Source organism: Hylobates moloch, unplaced genomic scaffold (assembly GCF_009828535.3).
Source record: "Hylobates moloch isolate HMO894 unplaced genomic scaffold, HMol_V3 SCAFFOLD_1, whole genome shotgun sequence".
Lineage (NCBI taxonomy): Eukaryota > Metazoa > Chordata > Mammalia > Primates > Hylobatidae > Hylobates > Hylobates moloch.
In genome coordinates this window covers 167,186,757-167,210,847 of record NW_026652276.1, presented here as the reverse complement: position 1 = coordinate 167,210,847, position 24,091 = coordinate 167,186,757, and the positions used below count along the sequence as shown (strand labels likewise).

The window sequence follows — 24,091 nt, the reverse complement described above, 5'->3', positions numbered from 1 at the left end:
GTGACCACAACCATAGATTATTAAAGTGCTTACTTTAGTGTTGCCTTGAGCTCAAAAATCAAGAAATGTTTGTTGACTTGGGTTTTATTTTATAGGCTAATATGGCTGGCAGTTTTTGTTTCTTTTGATGCTTTCAGGGACTTCTAAATATTGCAGATTTTCATCTACAAAGAACAGTCGACAATTAAGATTAGAGAAGGTAAAGAATAAACTAAACTAGACTTGCCCTAAATGTGACCAGAATTTCTTTAAGGGGTTAGAAATAACAGAGTCAGAGAAGCATATAGGTAAACATATAATTTCAAAGGAATTGCTGAATGCAGTGATGATACAAGTATGCACAAGGTGGTTCTGTTGGAGTAGAGAACTGGGCAGAATCAAAACTAATAATACCTCATAATTGTATAGTGCTTTACAATTTATAAATTTCATTCACCTACATCATCTCATTTATCCTTACAAAGCCCTATGTAAGATGTTACAACCTCATTTGTGAGAATTAATAAAACGAGGCTCTGAGGGGTGAGAAAATAGAATTTCAGAATCAGAAATAACCTCTGTCAGTGTCCCCCAAACTTCAGTCATTTGCAAATCAACTTTATTAGTTTTGCCATATCTGACTACCACCCATACTATTGTTTACCTAATATTTTTATTAGGTTGATACACTTGAACTTTTTTTATTCTAAGAAATATTTTTGAAATTATGGGTCTGTGTCATACTTTTAAAAGTTAACATTATAATAAAATAAACTTAAAAAAATTGGTGCCATGCTTTAGAACTTTCTTCAGCACAATACATGAAAATCTTAACACATCTGATGACCAATCCTTCAGTTTCTGCTTGCACATCTGCAGTAATCTTAGGCAAGTTCCTTAATTTCGCCATACCTGCTTCGTCATCTTTAAAATGGGAACCCACAGGATTCTTGTGTGTATAAATGAAATCGTATATTTAAAGCTATTAGCAGTTCCTGACAGGTACTCAGCTTTCGATTCGGTAAGTGTTAGCTATTATTGTTAGCTTTACGGCCGCTTTCTTTTTCTTCTTCTTCTCATATTCTCATAATTGTAAAGTCCTTTTAAAATTGTGTCCCCAAAGACACTCCTGTTCCTTTCCCCAATTTAACTAAACTGCCAAAAGTTGAAAAGAGGACTTTAAAGTGACACGTGTACTCGTTATTGTTGTCGTATTTCCCGTCATCACTGCTTTAGAGTACGGAGATAAAATAATAGGCGGGCGTCGAAATCCTTCGATTTTAGAGCTTTTGCAGGGGATACCAAGACTGAGGTAGAACAGCCCTAAACCTGGAGGGCCGCCTATTGGGTAACCTAGAGCACACCTTTCCTCAGGCCAAACCCAGAGCGGCCGGGGGAGTCTCGAGTTCTCAGGTCACCCCTCAGTGACAGCCCTTTCTTGAGTTCCTTCTCCTTCGCGTCAGTCTCTCGTTCTCCCACCCCGCCCCTGTAGACCCAGGTGAGGTTTCCTCCCTCACACTCCTAGGGGACATCGCGTCAGTCTGGCTTATATATTGTCTCCTCTGAGTTTGATCTTTCGCTCAACGCCTAGTCACCTGTGACTTAGGTTTCCGTCTCGCCGAAGAGTAGCTAATACCTAGTGCAAGCACCTTCGTAAGACCGGCGATCGCAGTGGTCGCTCTGAGCAGTAATATTTACCGGCTTAACTGAAGCACCCGCTCTTTTGCTTGCTGGGAGATGTAGTCCCCGGGTTGGCCGCTTTAGTTCATTGTTGCTACCGCCGGCGTCCAGAAGACTACAATTCCCAGCATGCCCAGGGAAAGACAGGATAGCCTGAGTCGGCGCCTCCACGTGACAACCCACTATGGCTTCCCAGTGTCAGGGCCAGCTGTGTAGTGGCTGGGTGTGATTTGTTAGCTCTTTGAAGCAGGGTACCCTCCTCAGGATTTCGACATGCAAAAAATCAAATCTCTCATGACCCGACAGGTAAGTCGCGGCAGCTGAAGCAAAGGCTTCTTTCATCTCGGAAGTGAGAGGAGCCGAGATGTTCTGTCCCCAACCAGTGGCGGGCGGAGATCTAAGTTATGGGTGGTGGCAGGTGTCAGGGGGACTGGGAAGCCGGGGCATACCCTAGAAAACTCACCTGGGCCGCCTGGATTGGAGCACTGCTCCAGCGGGTACCAGCCTCCCAGAAACATTCGTTTAAAAAGAAGTCATTGAAGGAGTCGGGATATCTTTGTCTCCCCTCCTCCTCTTTTTGCCATCGTTCCACAACAGCCCCAGCTTCTTTGCAAGGTCTTCCGCATCCAGGCTGTCTGTCATATGCGAGCTGATAGCCTGGGTAGGGTGGTGTGGTCTGTGCAGTAGAGGTGACCTGGAAAGACTGAAAACGGATGATTTGAAGACAGAATTAGTAGCTTTTGGATTTTGGGCAAGTCCCCAAACTTTGTAGTTTACGTTTCTGGATGTGAAAATAATTATTTTTGTTCATTTTATTTCACAGTTCTGTTATGAGGGTCATCAATAAGCTAATATATGTGAAAACTCTTTGTGAAATTCTACTTTAAAAAATTTATTTTTGTCATGGCAAAATACTGATCTTTTCTTTTTTTCCCAGAATGGAAATTTATGAATAAGAGCTTTGGCTATTTTGTAACCTGTCTCATAAATGTTAGGGACCTCGTAATAATGCCTCAGCTTCATTTAAGGAGTGCAGAAATTTTCTTTTATGTACTTATTGATTATGACTTTGTTTTAGCTACTTTTATTTACTTCAACTTTAATATTTCACTAGAATTGGTCATTTTATTGTTTTAATATGGAAGATAGTTTAGAGTTTTAAATCAACATGGCTTTTAGAAGTTTGGAGAACGTGGAAGGTAATCGTTTAGTGAAAGGTATATTTGTGAGTTTTTTTCTTGTTGATTACAAAATAACTCAAATTCCACATTCTTATTTGAGAATTCACAATCTGAGAGATATATAAACAGGATACAAATTGTATATTTCTCTTGCACAACACACAAATGACCCTTACATGTTTATTTTAGTTATGTCAGATCATTTTGTTAATATTATGAAAATATAATCAAAATGTTCTGTGAATAATAAAAATATTTAAGTAAGTGGCTAGTAACATTTGTTAATTCCTCACATGTGTTGAGTGCCGGTGTTGTGCATCCTACTACTACTTACTTGACGATGAGTTTGGGTCCTGCTGTATCCTGTGGCAGCTGTGTGACTTTCGGCAAGTTACATAACATTTTTAAGCATCTGTTTCCACATCTTTAAAATAGGAATAATGTGTACCTTATGGAGTTAGCCTGATAGTGGTGTTTACATGATATAATGAAGTTAAAGAGATTAAGGCGTTAACGGAGTTCCTGGGCATTATCAAGGAAGTGCTTGAACACAGAGAACGTTAGTTACATTGGCTACGTTGATGGGAAAGCAGGAAAACTAGAAGCAGGCTGTTGCAGTAATTCAAGCAATAGATAAGTTCATGCTGACTTCGGTACCTGTTTGATTTTTAAATCAATATATACTTTTGTACATTATACCACTAATACTTCTAAACTGCCTTTGGAATGCTGAATTTGGACTTTTGTGCATCAGCTGTTTGATGCTCTCTCAAGTTTGTTGCCTGCCATACAGTTCAGTGTAGTTAACATTGTCATAATTTTATGGTAGCTGTGGTTGGTGTAGTGTTTTTGACCTCATTTTGTAAAACTGAGGAGAGAAAAAAATTTCACATAGCAGTGATAAGTGTATGTCTTCTAAATGTAATGCAATTGTGCTGAAAATGGTAACACTTAAGCCTTAGTCAGTTGCTTATTGAATTTCAGCAGGTCAAACCTGTGTTTAATTGAAATGGGAAAAAATACGTTAAAGATCACATACAAAAAGCTGGAACCATACTGTGTACAAAGTGAGGTGAAATTAGGAGTTTTGCACACATATTTAAAGTTATCCTAATTATATATGTTATGGCTTGACTTTCACATATTTGATACTGATGCACAGTTCCTGAATCTATGAGGTATGAAATTAGTGTGCCTCCTGTTTACATTGAGGGTTTGAATTAGTACAGTTTATTATTGGGTTAAATTTATTAGGATTACAAATAAGTATACATGAAAGTATTTCTTTTTTTGAACGTATAGAATGTGCTAATAATATATATTGAGTTAATATGGAGAGACAGGAAATTAAGGTCTGTGAAATTTAAGTTTTGAGACATTTCAGCTGTCCTGGGATCTTTGTTTGCAAAATAGTGGGAGGAAGGAAGGCTTTGTTAGCTCTCTTTATTTAGATGAGGTCTGTTGTTCATCTTTCTCCATTATGCTCACTTCTGTTCTTTCAGTCCATTCAACAAATGTTTATTGAGCAATTTGTGCCAGGCACTATTCTAAGTAAAAAAAAATAGACAAGTGTTAAGGCAGACATGGTGATAAACACTGTAGAGGAAAAGAGGATAGAAAGTCCTGGGAATTGTTGGTGATTTGAGGTCACTTATAATTTTAGATAGGATGGCCATGGAAGGCCTCGCAGAGAAGGTAATATAAAAAAACCTGAAGGGGGTGAGGAAGTGAACTCTGTGATGTGGATATTTGGGAAGGAGCATTTCCAGTGGAAGGAAAGGCAAATGCGGAGGCCCTGAGGCAGGAGCTTGTTTGAAAAATTGCAAGCGGCCTGTGTGGGTGAAGTGAATGAGGATAAGAGTAGTGGGTGATGAGGTCAGGATAAGGTTAGATGACTGAGGGCAGGAAGCTAGATCATGTAGTACCTTATAGGTAATAGCAAGGTCATGGCTTTCATTCTGAGTGAAGTGGCAAATAGAGGAATGATATAATCGGACATAACACTTCGGACAGACCATTCGGACCCATGTTTTAAGAATAGATTGAAGAGCGGAAAACGGCAAAACCAGGGGAGACGAATGATGAGGCTACTATGGTAATCCAGGTGAGAGGGTGGGTGTAAGCCTTCCACCCTAGTGGTGGAAGTGTTGAAAGAGGTCAGACTGTGAATATGCTGTAAATGTAGAGGTGACAGAATTTCCTGACAGATTGGGTTTGGGCTGTGAGGGAAAGAGAAGCATCAAGGATGACTCAAAATAGTTTGGCCCCAGCAATTGGAAGAATGTAATTGCCATTTCCTCGGATGGATAAAACTGAGGGAGGAACAGATTGAGGGAAGGGACATGGTTTTTGGACTTGTTAATTTGAAAGCCTCTGAAATACTCAACTGGAGAGATACATTAGGCAGTTGGCCAGATGAATCTGAATTTATGGGGCAAATCCAGGGTATAGCTAAAACTCTGGGAGTTAAAACATGTAGATTGCATATAAACTGGTTAAGATCACCAGTGGAATGAGTGTAGATATACAAAGAATCTAAGGTTGGAGCTTTTGAGAATCCAGTGTTAAAAACTCAGGGGGAAGTGGTGGATCCAGGAAAGCAGAATGAGAACATGCAGCTTGTGAAGTAAGAAGTCTTTAGCTTCCTGAATGGCACCTGGAATGTAGCAGATGCTCAATAAATATTTGTTGTATGAATGTGGGATAAAGAGAACAACCAAGAAGACTGCCTTGAAGCCAAGTAAAGAATTTAAAAGAGTAAGGAGTGATTAGCTGTGTTAAATGCTGCAGATTGGTCAAGTAAGGTGAGAGTGAGAATGAGAAATGTGCTTTTGGATTGAGCAGCGTGGAGGTCATTGGTGCCCCAACTACAGCAGTTTTCATGAAGTTGTGGGGAGGAAAGCCTGATTAGAGTGAGTTCAGGAGAAAATAGGGGGAGAGAAGTAAGGGACTGGGTGTAAACGCTCTTGAGTTTTGCCAAAAGGAGAAGGAAACACAAATCATCACAGATGCTTCTTTGGATGGATAAAACATAGTTGCTGGTTTCATAAATGGAAAATGAGGATTAACGTAGACATAAGTGAAGTAGTCTGAAATGTTAATCTGATTTGGGTAAATGAAGAGGCAAGTGTTAATTTATGCTGAATTTTCTGTATGTCTAAACTGCGGAATTATCAACACAAAAATCAAATACAAAAGAAAATCAAATAGAGGTTAATGATTAGCATCAAAGTTTTAACTTAATAAAGGCAGAGAACTGTAGTTAAAACCATGACTTTATGCTTTAGAGAGATGAAGATAAAATAAGAATGACTTCATTTGTTAGTAGAAATTTATAAAACTGATAGTGTTAAAGATCTGTAATTCTAAAGTACAGTTGAACGTCAGATGTGCTTCGAGACATTTATGTAATTCTTCATTTCTGTTTTGATAAAAGGAAAACATTTCTGTCATAATAAAAATATTAAGAATTATGGTTAATCATCACAGAATGCTTGAGATATATGAGACAGTATTTTTGGCTTCTCACTTACATGACCTCTTTTACTTCTTTTTTTTTTTTTTTTTGAGACAGAGTCTCACTCTGTCGCCCAGGCTGGAGTGCAGTGGCGCGATCTCGGCTCACTGCAAGCTCCGCTTCCTGGGTTCATGCCATTCTCCTGCCTCAGGCTCCTGAGTAGCTGGGACTACAAGCGCCCGCCACCACGCCCGGCTAATTTTTTTTTTTTGTATTTTTAGTAGAGACGGGGTTTCACCGTGTTAGCCAGGATGGTCTCCATCTCCTGACCTCGTGATCCGCCCGCCTCGGCCTCCCAAAGTGCTGGGATTACAGGCGTGAGCCACCGCGCCCGGCCTGTTTTACTTCTTATAATAGCCTATGAATGATCCTAGAATATAATGCACAGAAAGGATAGATAAGTTGTTCTAAACCACAGTAAGAAAGTCAGGATACAAACTCAAGTGGTCTGCTCCAGAGCCCATTACTATAATCACTTCACTCTACATCCTCCTAACATGTACATGGGTTTTCAATCTGTATTACTTTTATTTTGTACATTTGGCAGAAATTTGCCGTGTATTGGTATTGAATTGTTGTATGGTGACTACTTTATCTAGATATTGGTATATATCACATTTACATTTCAGGCATTGGTTTCTTTACGGAGTAGCTCTGGGGAAAGAGAAATTAAATATGATAAATTTCTTCAGGGATTTCTGCTAGATTAGTTAAGCAAATCTATACAGATGGTCCCCGATTTACTGTGGTTTCACTTAATGAATTTTTGAGTTTATGATGGTTTTATTGAGATTATTAAATGTATTTTCCACTTACGATGGATTTAAAAAAATTTTTTATTTTTAGTTCAAGGGTACCTATGCAAGTTTGTTCTATAGGTAAACTCGTGTCACAGGGGTTTGTTGTACAGATTATTTTGTCACCCAAGTATTAAGCCTAGTACCTGATAGTTATTTTCCTGCTCCTCTCTCTCCTCCTACCCGCCACCCTCAGGCAGTCTCAGTGTCTGTTTTCTTCTGTATGTTTCCATATGTTCTCATATGATGGGTTTATTGGAACATAACCCAATTGTAAGTCGAGGAGCATGTGTATTTTGAAAAATGTTTGTTTAAAAGACATGGCAATTATACATTAAAAAAATATTTTAGGGGTGGTCATGATTTTGAATCAAATTGGGAAGTTTTACTTTCATGTGTGTATATATAATGTATATAGAAGTGTAGTTTGGTAACTCAGCCTTGCCTTCTTTACCACTTTTCATGCTGTTCCCTCATGACTGTTGGTAAGAATTCAAGACAGGGAAGAACAAACCGCCCAAGACTAGTAACATACTGTTTTTCTCCCTCACTCATTGAAAGGCATATTAAACCTCCTTAGGCCTTTTTTTTTTTTTTTCCAGCGAGCATTCCTAGAAATTTTTTTGCAGTCAATTACATGTTCCCATGGGAACAATGCGCTAATTTGTTGGAAATTGGAGCCTGACCGATGACTTCTACCTAATAATTTACTCATTTCTTTGTTGTTTACTCTGTTTCTGGAACTTTGCTAGCCACTGGGCTGCAGAGGCAAATAGGACTTTGTCTCTCCCTTTCCTTAGGACTTAAAGTTTGGAAGAGAAAGATATATTTAAAATTTAAAACTTTACTACTTTGGCTGAGGTATTGGTCTTGGAAGATGTCTTGCTGAGGTATTGTTTTGGAAAATGCACATTCCTGGCCCAAATCTAGAAAAACCTATTCATTAGGTTTATTTTAGGGCCTAGGAATACTGTGTTCTTTGGAGCATAGGGATTTCGGAAGACTTTGTAGAGGAGATAATTCTGAAAGTGATGTGTTGCTTTCTCATTTCTTGGAGTGGTAAGTGTGCCTGAGAGGGAGGGGGAGAGAAAGGTGGGTGGCTTAGATATTCTGGGGGTAATGGAAGACTTGGGGTTGAGGCAGAGCACTTTGTAGTAAAAAATTGTAGATATGACTAGTGATATTTTGCAACAGGGAAGAGAAAATACACATCTCTATAGTTTAAAGATAAGCAAGTTCTGCTCTGAGTCTCAAATAGTCAACATAAGCATACCATGTATTTTGGTTACTAAGGACCCCCAAAATAGGGCACCTAAAGGACAATTTGTACCATAAATCTCTCCTCAAATTAATAATAGCTAATTTTGCCTAAAAACTAATATTGCAGGGACATTAAATGTCTGCTTCAAATAGCCTATTTTTAAAAAGAGGATTTTAAAGAAAATGTAAATTGCTGATTTCTTTCTATTTTAATAATTTCCCCTGGTACAAATAGAGCTTTCAGAATCCCTCAGTTGATGTGAATATAGAAAGTACAGGGCACCAAAGAACTAAAGGACAGGTAAAAGACAGTGAGATATGAGACTTCAATCTTAATTTATGCAGCATGAATTGGATACATTGGTGGGAAATAATCAAGTAAAATGAAGGGATTACTTATATGTTTTCTTAGTTGGTTAGTATATTGTATCTGTGAATCATAATACTATTGCTTGGACTTTTTTCCTGATGGATTTAGTAATTATTATTGTATATACAAGTGGCTTATATAGAATGCTTTTTGTTATGTAAGTTTCTTTACTTTTGGCTGTTTTCAAATCATAGATGGGTTGGACTTCCACCATTAGTTGTAAAGGTGCCGTATAATACTCTTTTATTTTAAAATACCAAAAGTTCGTCCTTCTCTGATTTAATAATAGTACTATATGTATTAAATGATGATTGCTTTTAGAATATATCTTCCATATTTTGAAGCAGGAAAATTTCTATTTTTAAAGTGGTGATTTCTGTTTCAGTAGGTGTATTCTATCCTTTTATAATTCTTCAGCATGATTAAAATTTTCCTCATCTTATTATTTTTTTAAGGGTCTGAAAAGCCCTCAAGAAAGCCTCAGTGATCTTGGTGCCATAGAGAGTCTCCGGGTCCCTGGAAAGGTATTGAGCTACACGTGCGAGCGTGACTTTTTACTTCCTTAAGAAAATATGATTGCCTCTGGATAGTAATTGATTCACAGAAGCTTTTCTTTCCCACAGGCAGATGGTTGTTAAGATAAGCTAGGTAAATTTTTGTTGTATAGTAGGTGTAGGGCTTGTTTCATTACACATTGGGATGCAATATGTATGATTCATTATAGCAAAGCAAAAAATGCAAACTTGATAAATTTGGAATTTATTATATTAAATTCTTAGCCTGAAAGCAGTTATATATATGTGTATACACACACACACAGACACACACACACACACTCTTATTGATTTATCTGCTGTAATTTGTAGAAATACAATGAAATAGTTGACTACTGACTTTTTATACTCTTAACATTCTGTGCCAAAAATCATGATTATATTTTTGTTGTGGAGCAGAGGTTTTTGAGTAAGCATCTAAACCATAGTGTTTATACTGAATTGTATAACTTATCTCCTAGATTGTAGGAATTTTAGATTTTAATCCTCTGATATTCACGTGAATTTCTCAGTTTACAAATTTTATAAAGGTTATTTGAAAGCTAGCTGGATTCCCCTCGGAATTATTAAGTATTGTTAAATCCCTGCTGTTTTTCTGGAGTGTTGCTGCTTGGAGCTGCCCATGTGAATAGCTGCTCCATCACAGATTAAGCTGGCACTTCTGAATGTCTGTTTTTGTATTTTTAAATTTGAGAGTGATACATGAAAATACTGTTTGTTTTCTGCATCAGGTATTTGAATACACAGGGTGTGCTTCTCTTGATCAGCAGTTTAAGGCCTCTCCTTACACCTCGGTGTCAGCTCCTTAGGAGGATGATTTCTCATCTCTTTCAGGTGCCTCACCTGCTAAAGTGAATTTTGTATTTACCGCATTGTTTTTATTTTGGGTTAGACTGAAACATATTCTCCAAATGCAATAAAATTATAACCAACCTTTTTGCATGAAATGATTCAGACAAAAACTTAAAAAAAGCATTCCATATAGTTTTATATAATGTTATTAAAAATTATTGACTATGAAAAGGTTGGGAAACAAGAGATAGCCATAAATCCTAATTGACAATAATTCTCTTTATTTCTTTGACTTAAGAAAAAGATTATCATGCATTATGAACATACCTTGAATTAGATTGTGTTATATATTGCAGAATCAATGTCAAATTGATGAGTGAGCCTCTTTAAAAAAATACATGACTGTCTTAACAAGAACTCTCTGTTGTGTTTCCACCATGAGCCATGATGTTTTCCCAGTAGTGGTTGGTAGTGAATTTATGGTGATCTCATTACACAGTCTTCTTATTGACTGTACACCCCTAGCTCCATCAGTGACCAGTGCTGTCTGTACTTTTAGGATAACTGGCCTTGGGTGGAGTGGCCAGTCTGGGATCACAAGGTCAGCAAATATAAATGGTTCGGGTGAAGAGTAAGCCTGAAGCACTGGTCTCTTTAGCACATACTAAGAAGCTAAGTTAGTTAAATAATAAAACAGTTAATAGTAAAAAAGGTATTGATGCTGTAAGCTTACATTTAACCTTACACTAAGAAATCCCTACAAGCTTCATCTGCCTGTTTGTTTTTTCTGTGTTCTCCTATAGCATAACAAATGATGGAGGGTGAGCAGAACTTCTGCCTTCTTTCTGGGTGGTTCTGAGAACATGAGAGTTGCTGGGCCCAGAGAGTGGCAAAGCTCCAGTCAGTAAACTGAGTCTTTGGATGAGGTTTGAAGTCAGTACTGAGATCAAGAGTTAGGAAGACTCATATTCAGAAATTCCCTACACAGCATAGCTTGATGTAACTTTAGTGTTCAGTATTTTTTGCAATTTAGATATGACTTTATACTTAGATCATACACATATATTTTAATGATTTATTTTTATATAATTGCTTTGAAATTAATGTTGTTTCTAGTTCTTGATGACCTGAAATTTGATGTAATTGAAAAAGATCTTTATTTAAGATCTTTTAAAATTAAGATTAAAAGCATTTTAACAAAATGGAAAATGTTAATTCAAATGATTATTTTAAAATAACTTTTGCTTTAAATATAAAATTAATGTATACTCTAAACAGAAAACATGACAAACAGAAAAAGGTATCTAAAAAAAAAAAAATCACAAAAATCACCAACACTGTCAAGGTTAACATTGCCTACTGGTCTTTTCCCTATGCATATTCAACAAATTTATTGAGTTTCTATGTGCTAGAGATACTTTCTAGGGATTGGCTGTATAGCAGTGAAAAGACAAAAGTTCTCTCCAAAGGCCAAAACTTCCCTGTTGTCAGACAGCGAGCTTATATTCAAGCAGGGTTAAGGCGATTACAAATTATAATACTGTGAAGGAAACAGGGCGACGAGATAAACTCTTTGAAATTGGCAGTTATTTTACAGGAAGTACTCAGTATAGCTTTTTATAATGGTATTATAAGTTATACAACCTTTTAAATATGGTATTATACTCTAGAAATTATTTGGAAGCTTGGGTTTTTAACTTAGTGATATATATATATTACATAGAAAATTCTCACAGTATGTTCTAGGTTTGAAAAGCAAGGTACCCATTAGTTTTGCTTAGGGGAGTACTCTTTGAACTTAACAATTTGTGCTATTTAAGTTGTCACTGTTAATTCTTATATGGAAAACTTATAAACATTAACTTCATTTAATAGCTCTGCCTCACTCATAAGTGTAGGTACAACTTTTAAAAAACATATGCCTGGTCTTCAGCAATCGGCTCCTTTCTTTTCATAGTATCTTTCTAAGTTAGGACAGGGAATTGAGAGATTTCAGTGGCATTTTCAAGAAAGAAATAGGTTAGTCTGGGTTCTGTTACATGAAAAGGTTCTAGTATAAAGGATAAGTAGGAGAAAAATATTAGGATAAATGATGGCTGTTTAAGTTTAAAATGGTCAAATATTGGCAAATTGTGTGTGCTTCAACTTGCTAGAAAAAGGAGGGTAGTGAAGGAGAATTGAAGGGTACTAGGTGTGCTTGATAAGCCAGATGGTATTATTTATTTATTTATTTTAGAACTATATAAATTCAAAGTGGGAAGAAACTGTATGAACCATCTGGTACAATTTCTGCATTTTATAGACAATCTGATCCTGTGCCCCATTTTAAGAGCAGATGCAAGTCAAATGGTAATCTATATACTGGAAATTTGGAATTTGGGTGGATAAAATAGTATAGAAAAGTAGAAAACATTTAAGGTTCTTTTCAGAACTTGCTAGAGGAAAGGAAACTTTTAGACAGATTTCAGGAATTTTAGCTTAAATAGCTCAGTGCCAAGATCAGTGGTGCCCAAACTTTGCTGTACATTTAGAATCAACAGTCCCCAGGCCATGGCCAATTCCAATTAAATCACTGTTTTTGGGTGGAGGCAAGTGTCAGTAATATTTAGAGATTCCCTGGTAATTCCAGTGTAGAGCCAGGTTTGGGAACCATTGGCCAAGATGAGAATATTATCTCAAGAATGGAGCAACAGGAAGTAGAGGAACTGTTCTAAAAAATCGTTTGGAAGTTTTACTGAGAATTTTTGTAGAATAAGATAGAATGACCTAAAATTTCATTCTTCGAAATGGATTCTGTTGTATTTCAAATTAGTGGGATTTTCATGCAGAGGTAAAGATGTAAGAAATTAGGTAGTATTTTCTAAGTTTGTTGTCCATTTAAACATGAAAGGTATTTTACTTAATTGGTTACAAGAATTAAGAATAAAACTAGTATTTATTATAATATATGATAGTAGAGCCACAATGTTATCAGTTATAGAACTTATTTGGACTGTGTTTGAGAGTATTTGTTGAACCCTGATTAAAAAGTAAAAATACCAGTATTCAGAACCTTATAAATCTACATCTAGCCTTTATTAATATACACTTTCCATAGTACTTCCACAGTGGCACAATATGAACCTGAAAAAGAGTATTGATACTAATATTGTTTTATTAATTTTTACTGAAGCATTGCCTCCTCATAGTATTCTTTAATGATAAGGGGTTTTTTTTGGCCTCAATTTAATTAACTCATAAATAGTAATGGGATTCAGCTGTCTTTACTATTACATGATTGGTTTACCTTTGATTTTTTTTCATGAAAGAAAAATATAGGATGAGGTGACAAAATAAATGTCTGTTGCATTCAACATTTGAGAATATAATTGTTTAAATATAAGAAATAATTTTTTACACTTCATCCATTCAACAAATATTTATTGAGTACCTGCCTACTCTGAAGTATTTCTACTTATATAAATTCTAGGAATTTGAGCAGAACGTTTTCTAGAGTTTCTAGTACTTCTGTGAAATCAGATAAACCGATTTGACTTGACTTCTTAAAATCCATTAAAAGAATCCTAAAACCACATGCTAACTGCAGAGCTTGGTTTACAGTTTTACCAAAATTTGTGGAAAGTGTGCTTGAATCACAGTCAAGAAACATAGGTTGAAGTATTGACTTAAACATTCAGCTTGTTGAAAGTAAGTCGTTTTAATGCTTTGTGCCTCAGTTTCTTCATTTGTGAAAAGATGGTATTGAACTAGATGACTTTTTTAGAGTCCTTTTTGCTCAAATGTTTTATACTTTCTAGATTGTAATTTTTGTAGGAGAAATATGATAACAAGAAATATACATTCTAAATAAGTTTTTGAGCAGTTTTTGTTACAAGAATTGCATATTGGTGTCTGTATTAGAGAGGATTAGTATTGAGGTTTATGACTAGGAGAATTTATTTAGTGATTGTGATAAAGACTTTCAGTTTAGGATTATGTATCATTTAGGACAGGTTTCTTCTGCAGGTGGTACTAAGGGAGACTATAACTATGGATCTGCAAAATCATTTAAGAGTTTTTCTTAGATGCTCATGGCTAACAGTATTTAGTTGTGTTCTTTTTAACCATTAATGAAATTATGCTTCTCATAGCTTCAGATGCTTTGAGATTCTTAACCCTTCTTTCATAGCAAATCATGTAAGTTCATTCATACAGTCCATTTGGCGAACACTTATGGAACCAGGCAGTTACTAATCATTGAAGATGCAAAGAGGTACAAGACTGTTTCTAACTCAACCTGAGTGGGGGACACAAGCAAAAATAGATAATTGCAGAGGAGTAGAGGCACAATAGAGTTCAGCTAGGAGAGGACGTGGAGTAGGTAGAAATGTATTCAAGATCTTTTAGAGTTGGTGATTAATTTTTTTAAGAAAGATTACAGTTTTATGGGGTGAGTTGTTGAGTAGAGGTTGGGGACAAGGATACTGATTAAGAAGAAAAAAGGAACATAAAGTATAGGAAATGGAGAAGGGTTACATTGGAAGGACATTTAAAAAGCAGAATTTAAGATTGATGATTTTATTAGATTTGGAAGGTGGAAGAACCTGTGAAAGGCACTGGGATTGAAGGTGCTGTGATTTTGTCTTTTCTCAGAATAGACAGTATTATTTTCTTTTAGAGAAAGTATCTGATGAGATGTTCGAAAACAAAAGAAAAACAAAATTAAGATGTACATACTCGATTTTTCTCTATATATCTTGATTTATGATGTGTCTTTTCTTCAGTGTTAGCCCCAGAAAGGACAGGCACGTGACACACATTAAAATACATCATCTTAATCACTTGATTGTGTTATAAAGCTGGATTAAAATGTGATCCAATAACCTTTTATTAAAATGTTCTATAAATCATTTTGCCCAAAACCTCTTTTTAAATTGTAACTTCAACAGTATTGCACTAGATGGCACTAAAAGCCTGAAGAAAAATAGGGTAGGCTTTAAAAGATAAGTATTTAAAATGCACACAGAAACTGATGAACCGGCTATCTTTGATGGATTATTATTGTTGTTCTAGTGGGATTTTAGGAGAATGTGCCATTTCCTCACGTAATCAGACATCTGGCAATTCATTATAAACTTATGTGGCATATGGTTTTAGGGTATCTGTGATCTTGAAATAAGTTTTGAATCCTGTTTCATTTGGAAAGAGATAAAATCTATTTTTGTTCAGTGATTTATGACTTTTGTAATACTGACTGAATATTGAAAACTTCATGTTTTGTTCTTACTTCTAGCTCTGTTTAGATTTTGTGACTAAACGCTTTTTTTTTTTTTTTTTGCTTTCAGTTAGAGCCCTAACGTGATGTTAACTTTGGTAAGATTATAGCTTCTGTTTTCCCTATAACAGAATAGATTTTTTATGTTGATGAATGAAGAAATGCAAACAGTAAAAAAAAGTCTTTGATAAGATTTGCTGTGGCAAATCGCAAATCATGCTTCTAAAATTTCTCCTCTTTCCTTCTCAACACACATATACACATATACTGCATTCTGCCATTGAGTTATATAATCAGCTATATAAGCACTATGTTCTGCCACTGAGTTATATAATCAGGTGTATAATGTGAACTGTGGTCTAATGAGCTAAGTACAGAAAGAGGAGTTGGTGTGCATTTCATTTTTTATTCTATATATTTTTTGCAGAGTTTTGAAATCTGACCTGTGAAGTGAAGATTTGCATTAATATTTTTGTTTGAATAAAAACCTAGTACTGAAGATTATGAGATTCCAAGCTGTTATGTGGGTTTAGAAATTAGGTTAAATTACTTTTCAAAATTGCAGAAAATATTGAGTTTAATAATGGTAAGGAAAACTGTTAAGCTGTCATAACTTTTTATAAAAGTGAATAGAATTAAGAGCCCTGAATTTGGATTAGTATTTTTAATTAGTGTGGTATTTTAGCTAATTTAAAAGTAGTGATTAAATACAAAATTAGTAGTGTCTCTTTTTTTCCTCCTAAACTTGAGTATATTCCCTTGAGTGATGAACTCTTAAGTGGAAAATTTTTTGGTAAAGTTATAGTCTAGTTCCTTAGAAACCATAAACATACTGGGAATATATTATAATGTCTTACATTTGAGGGCTCAAATTGTTTTACAGATCTGAATTCCCAATTCCCGTAAAACCTTTTTTGTCGTATTGAGAGGAAAAGTAGCTTGGCTAAATCAAAGAGGTTGACTTAAATCTCTAATATGATTGTTTTTCTTCATTTTTCATAGTTACATTTCTGATGTACATTTATGTGCATGTTCATGTAGCTTTATCTCAGACATGATCAAAATAGAAAAATAGACTAGGTGGTATTATATGCACCCTTATTGTGTGTTGTGACTGCTAGAAAAACACAGCCTCCAAAACGTTGAATTCTGCTTGGTTTATTACATTAAGAAAATATTGAATATTTATGCCTGTTTTTTGATATAGCCTAACCTGAGGCAGTGATATGTGTTAAGATGTTTTATTTTTAGTGAAGAAAATATGGTTCTAATATATAAAAAATATATTGAATGTAAACAAATCTCAGTTGTTGCATTTGTCTTTTGGCATACATGCAGACTCTCCCTTGTGACATTTTTCTATCCTGCGGAAGCCACCCTTTATTGCTTTAACCTGTTGTGCACTTTCTCGATTCAATGTTTTTACTTTTGCTTTGCTTTATATTTGTAACCCTATTCCCCCAATTTCTAAATCTGAAATTCTACCTATTCTCTCATATTTTCCAAATGCCACCGCTTCCATCAGATGTGAACCCACCGTCTGATGCCTTCATTCTGTTTGCATCACCCTCATGTTCTGCCATGCATTGTCATTGCTTACTTATTCATCTGACCCCTCCTATTATTTTAACAACTGCTTGAGGGAAGAGCTGTATTTTACTCATTTTTGTTCCTGTATGACCTAGTATGGGAAATTTTTACACAGTGGGAATTTAAAAAATCGTTAAATGAAATTTTTTTGGTGGGGAAAGATAAGGTTATAGAGCTTTGAAAGTAGGCATGTTAGTTTCTAATGATTGTATGGGAGAGAGATTTCATTTGTTCATTTTTTGCCTTTTATGCTTTTGTTTTCTGCTCTTTGTTATTCCAATTCATTACTTTAATTGTAGTTTTTTTCTCCAGCTTTAATTCTGGGGTGATGTTAATATACTTTTTGCTTAGTTGATTACCATTGACAGCAAGTTGTGTGGCAGCACATTTGGTAGCCTGTAGTTGTTGACAAATTATTTTTGGATTTTCAAGTTTTAGAGAGCATTTATATCACTATTAATGATACTATGTATTTATTAATTATTATGTGACATAAAATTTATTATAAAAATATTTTAAACATTTTTAAGGCTGAAATATTTTATCCCAGACTTAGTTTGAATATCTAATGTTATTATAATTTTTTCTTAAATCACATGTTTAAATATGGTGTAAGAAGTTTCATTTGGTATTCATTTCCCCCAATTTTGCCTTGTAATTTTTTTATAGGAAACCTTTTGTTCATTTTGTTTATGTAAAATTTGGGCTCACACCTATGCATTGGTTCTATTTTAGGTGAAGAATTATGTATTTTTGTACATCTCCCACCCTAGGGAATCAGTTTCTATTAAATTATGTAGTAATTGTGTTAAGAATATGCAATCTGGTTGCTTCTGTTTATTTTTCTAATTTACATGTGTAAAATATTCCTAAATCAGTTCACATCGTTATCTCTAATTAAAAGAAAGAAACGTTTTACTAAGAGTTTGTGGAAAATTTTGATTATTGAAACAAGAACATATTGTCTTTTCCTTTCCTTTTGTCTTATATTCATTTTTTTGCATTTAACTGTAAATTAATTTTAGTTTGATCAGTGATTATTATCTATGGTGTGCCTTGGCACTGTGGAGCAGCATGATGGAGATTGAAGAGAAATCTCAGTTCTCAAGAAGTGTACAGTCTGATTGAGCAGACAGCCCTAACAGCGATGAAACATTTAGACAATGATTAGGTAGAAGCAGAGCTTTACAGACTGCTAGTTCAGTGGGACTAAAAAGAACACGGTGATCGGGATTCTAATCAGAAGGGGATTTGAATAAGTTCCAGTTCAGATGTATATTTTCAGATAGAAGTTATGAAATTGTTTTAAAGGAGAGGATATTTTATAGGGAAATAATGTTACATGGGGGCGTTTGTTTTAGATTTAATTCTATTTTGTATGCTACATTTCTTTTTCTGATTTTCTAGGTTTTATTCCTTTCCTTAGTCCAGGTTTCTTACACTTCAGAGTGTCAGGTGATCCATGTCAGTTCTTTGAAATTATATGGGGTTGTATGCTCTCTGTGATACTAATTGCTTAGTTCTTTAGGAAAGAATAGCAATTTGACATACATATACAGATTGTACTCCTTTTACAGATTCATCATGTTTTTGAAATGTACACTTGTGAGATACTTATAAATTATGTTTTTTCTTTGGCATTCTTAATAACTTTGGATATTTGTTTCACTATCATTTTGAGAGAGACAGAGACAGAGAGAGAGAGAGAGAAACAAAGAGAGAGAGAAAATGCATGTTTGCCCATTACAGGTGAAAAAAAAACTAGGCATGAAGAGACTAAGTTGCTGAGGGTTAATGATGGAATTGCAGCTAAAAATCCAAGCATCTTTACCTTCTTATCAATCAATTAGGTACTTTATGGAGAACCTCAGCATGGTGTTATATGTCATTGACATTTATGCTTTTAAGATGAAAGTACTCAATCGTTGCAGTCTATTTGAATTTCTGGCTTGGCTCTATTTCTTATTTTAAAAAATCGTAGCAGTTTCTTTAATCTTCAAATATTTTGTCTTGAATGGTATCAACTGCATTTATTTGCTCATGTTACTGCAGACTGCAGAATTCCTAGGGAGGCAATATTGCCATGTCCTCACTTGGGCCTCATTTCCTCCACTCCCTCAGCTTACAGTATATGAAGCTGATATTTCAAATGCCTGTGGACTTTTAGGGAAAGAGATTGCCAGGAAGTTCAGACCTCCTCTTCCATTTCATTTCTGACTCTCATTTCATATTTCCATTGGATGCATGGAGGCTGCCTGTTGATAGGCTAGTTGGTAACCTTCCCTTCCACACGTGTGAGTTTTAACCAAGTCTGTGCGGCAGCACCACTGTCCAGGGTGCTAAATGGTTTCATGTGTTGTAGACAAACCGCTTCAGGAATGTAGCTCCCACTGTTGGGACCCTGGATTTCTTACTGCACTCATAGTAACTGATTGCGGGCTGACTCAGTGATAGGTATGTCATTGACCTTTTTTTCTCAGTGTATTTTATGAGTTAGTACAAAAGAGGGATTTTCTTTTCCAAGCATTTTTGATTATTCAGGTTTGATATTTATGAGTTTGCCTTCTCTTTTACGTTTATTGGAATTTTACATTTAAACAATCAACATTTTCTTGAGTTTTAGATTTGTTCTATTTGTTTAGCTTGAAATTACTAATAGGGAATAACTTTATAGTTAGTTTTACAAATATATTTACAAAATATAAGTTAAACTCTAAAAGATATCTGAGCAAGGCTCTTTTTACAAATAAAAAATATGCCCTGCAATAAAATAATCTAGAATGTCTCTATTTGAAAAAATATACTGTTCTTTGATCTTTCACAAACCTGACAAAAACAAGCAATGGAGACAGGATTCCCTATTTAATAAATGGTGTTGGGAAAACTGGCTAGCCATATGCAGAAAGCGGATCCCTTCTTTACACCTTATACAAAAATTAACCCAAGATGGATTAAAGACTTAAACGTAAGACCTAAAACTATAAAAACCCTAGAAGAAAACCTAGGCAATACCATTCAGGACACAGGCATGGGCAAAGACTTCATGACTAAGATGCCAAAAGCAATGGCAACAAAAACCAGAATAGACAAATGGGATCTGATTCAACTAAAGAGCTTCTGCATAGCAAAAGAAACTATCATCAGAGTGAAAAGGCAACCTACAGAATGGGAGAAAATTTTTGCAATCTATCCATCTGACAAAGAGCTAATATCCAGAATCTACAAAGAAATTAAACAAATTTACAAGAAAAAAACAACCCCATCAAAAAGTGGGTGAAGGATATCAACAGACACTTCTCAGAAGAAGACATTTATGCAGCCAACAAACATATGAAAAAAAGCTCATCATCACTGGTCATTAGAGAAATGCAAATCAAAACCACAATGAGATACCATTTCACGCCAGTTAGAATGGTGATCATTAAAAAGTCAGGAAATGGCCGGGCGCGGTGGCTCACGCTTGTAATCCCAGCACTTTGGGAGGCCGAGGCGGGCGGATCATGAGGTCAGGAGATCGAGACCACGGTGAAACCCCGTCTCTACTAAAAATACAAAAAAAAAAAATTAGCCAGGCGTGGTGGCGGGCGCCTGTAGTCCCAGCTACTTGGAGAGGCTGAGGCAGGAGAATGGCGTGAACCCGGGAGGCGGAGCTTGCAGTGAGCCGAGATTGCGCCACTGCACTCCAGCTGGGCGACAGAGCGAGACTCCATCTCAAAAAAAAAAAAAAAAAGTCAGGAAACAACAGATGCTGGAGAGGATGTGGAGAAATAAGAATGCTTTTACACTGTTGGTGGGAGTGTAAATTAGTTCAACCATTGTGGAAGATAGTGTGGCAATTCCTCAAGGATCTAGAACTAGAAATACCATTTGACCCAGCAATCTCATTACTGGGTATATACCCAAAGGATTATAAATCATTCTATACAGATAACATCGGCACTATTCACAATAGCAAAGACTTGGAAGCAACCCAAATGCCCATCAAGGATAGACTGTATAAAGAAAATGTGGCACATATATACTGTGGAATACTATGCAGCCATAAAAAAGGATGAGTTCATGTCCTTTGCCAGTACATGGATGAAGCTGGAAAGCATCATTTGCAGCAAACTAACACAAGAATAGAAAACCAAACACCGCATGTTCTCACTTATAAGTGGGAGTTGAACAATGAGAACACATGGAGGGGAACGTCATACACTGGGGCTTTTTGGAGGGTGGGGGGCTGGGGGGGGATAGCATTAGGAGAAATACCTAATGTAGATGATGAGTTGATGGGTGCAGCAAACCACGATGGCACATGTATACCTATGTAGCAAACCTGCACATTCTGCACATGTACCCCAGAACTCAAAGTATAATAAAAAATAAAAAAGAAAAATATACTGTTCTTTAACTGACCAGATAATTTTTGTACATTTCCTTAGTATTTTTATTGTATTATTTTAATTACTGTAAAATGATTTAAAATAATAGTTCCTTTTTGTGTATATAAATGTATTTGAGGTTAATTTGAATTAAAAATCACATGGCTAACTTGTTATATGTCTATAGTAATGTCTTGATTAACTAGTGTGGCAGGGGAGTGGGTATCTGAATTGTAAAAATTTACTAGTTAACTGAAGCTTTATCTGATTATGTAGTGAAATTGCATAGGATAAGAATGCTGACATTGGGTTTAGGGATTTGTCTGTCATGCTCTTTTTCAAATCCACAGAACCTCCATTCTGTATCACTAGAAAGAAAGCATTTTATCATATAGAGAAGTTTAGGTTCATAATCAGATCATTAATTGTAACAGCAATCCACTTTGAAGGAAGCCTCATAGAATTACAGAACTAAATTTGTGAACCTTTTCTGGAGCCACTGTTTCTTAGCTGAGTACTGAGATATTTTTAGCAGAGTTGATGTCTTCTGCTCAGGGCTCCAAAGTTGATTGTGACCCAGAAGTTATTGAGGTGTTCTTCCCTTATTATCTGTGGTGAGACAGATTTTAGAATATTATTAAATAGTAAAATGTATATATCTGTGATATGTATGTATGATAGGTTTAGGTAGTCACTTTTTTTTCTTTTGTTGAACGTTAAAATTTTTATCAACCTTGTTGACATGCAAGGAATTGAGAATAAAATCTGAATATTCAAACTGGCTAGTTTTCTTCTGTAGTTATTAGTGTTAACGGTTGGCTAGTTCCTAATTTCCTGTGAACTTTTCTGGTTTCTGTTGGTTTGTATCCTTGGTCAGAATCGTTCCAGGTAGATGTGACTGTTAAGACAAATGATCATTTATTTCCATGCAGATATAATTTTAACAGCTACAATTACTATAATTGTGATTTTTTTTTCTTAAAGGAAGAATTCAGGGAACTTCGAGAACAGCCAAGTGACCCTCAAGCTGAACAAGAGCTTATTAATAGTATTGAACAAGTATATTTTTCTGCGGATTCATTTGATATTGTTAAATATGAGCTGGAGGTAAACAGAATTTCATTAAAACATAGCTAAGGCCTATTTTGTTCAGTGATTGGATTTGTGAGATTTGAATACTTTTTTGAGGCATTTATGTATTTTTGGTACCAGAATAGGTCTGTGGTTACCACATTGTGATTAAATCAACTGTCAGCATTGTTTAGCGATGAAATTATTATTTTTTAAATGTAACTTTAAATACAACTGTTCAGGGAAACATTTCTGTATTTTTGGTTTTCAATTGTTAGTATTTAATGTGTTAGTATGCTGTTTCTATCCTATTTTATATTGTCTATGTTTAGAGAAGCTCAGACTTTTAATTATGAAATATGTATTTACATAATTGTTTAGTGATGATAAAAATTCTTATGCCATAGTGTTTATAATACTGACATTTTAAATTTATAAGAACTTTAACAAAAGTCAGAATAGTGAAATTTAGTCTTAGATACAACCAAATGCTATATGCATATATACTTCATATGCATTATTCACAGTCAGTCCCCAACTCAGTTTGAAGTTTCATCAATCAGTTGACTGAGAGTGTTTCCCTGTATACGGTATGCATTTTTTGGTTAGTTTCCCATACTGTCCTCTGAAAGCTGATGTAATCCAGAATGTAGTCCAACAACTGTCACACAGTAGTACTTATGGTTTGTAATATTCCAGAGGAGAAATCTGTTTTGAGTTCTATCATAAACAAATAGAGATATATCTGTGGATGGTAGAGTTGGGGTTAGGTTAGTTACTTTCTCACGTTCTCCTATCACAGGCCATGGCAGCAGTGTCTGTCAGCCTAGGGTCCAGAGTCCCCAGTGGTAGTGGGGTTTCTCAGAAGGCAGAGCAGCAGCAGTGGAGGTAACAAGGCTGAATGAGGGATGGAACCAGAGGTCTGTGTACTAAAGATGTATAGGCTTTTGTGGTTGGAACCTAGGAGGGAGGTTGGGAGGACAGGCAGCATGGAGGGCAGTGGGATGTAACACTGTTTTGTATGCACAGTTTGTAGTTCACTAGTCAGAAGGGTCCAGGTAAATGAAAGCAAATTAAACAATTAATTTTTTCCTCTTCATTCATGAATTTTTTTCTGTAGAAGCTTCCACCTGTTCTCAATTTGCAAGAATTAGAGGCGTATAGAGACAAATTGAAACAACAGCAAGCTGCAGTAAGTAAAAAAAAAAAACACATTTCTTTCTGACAAAACTCTAGATGAAACACAACAGAGAGGTATAATGTTTGCAGATTTATGGTTTTAACTAACAATTAACATAGAAACAAATCTTGTTATTTAACATGACTGATTCAAATGATGCATTTATATTAAAAATTTAATGAATATGGTTTTCCTTATGTTACCTTGATAGATTTGCTTCTAGAACTTGAAATTTTCTCTCTGGAATCCTAAATGTGATCAAAGAACTTTGAACTTTGTTTTAGATTAGTAAGTACTTTTAGGCTCCTTGTCATACACATATGATTTCCCTACCCATAGTTTTGTAACTGAGTGTTCCTTTTTGTTTTTTGAGACAGGGTCTTGCTCTGTTGCCCAGGCTAGAGTGCGGTTGCACGATCATGGCTCACTGCAGCCTCTCCCTTCTGGACTCAAATAATCCTCCCACCTCAGCCTCCTGAGTAGATGGGATTACAGGCAT

The 24,091-nt window shown here is 35.5% G+C and overlaps 1 protein-coding gene across 2 annotated transcripts in view; it reads left to right on the top strand.

Annotated features, from left to right (window-relative positions):
* The first annotated feature begins 1,769 nt into the window (after positions 1 to 1,769).
* Positions 1,770 to 24,091, top strand: part of VPS50 (VPS50 subunit of EARP/GARPII complex) — a 133,524-nt gene continuing 111,202 nt past the window's right edge. The window contains exons 1-4 of one of the 2 annotated variants that reach the window (XM_032761048.2): positions 1,770 to 1,965; positions 9,240 to 9,308; positions 22,326 to 22,448; positions 23,533 to 23,604. In XM_032761048.2, the coding sequence (XP_032616939.1) occupies positions 1,933 to 1,965; positions 9,240 to 9,308; positions 22,326 to 22,448; positions 23,533 to 23,604 (297 nt within the window). In that variant the 5' untranslated portion in view covers positions 1,770 to 1,932. Of the gene's footprint in view, positions 1,966 to 9,239; positions 9,309 to 15,454; positions 15,483 to 22,325; positions 22,449 to 23,532; positions 23,605 to 24,091 lie in introns of those variants that run through there. The other variant, XM_058424568.1, reaches the window with a different exon arrangement.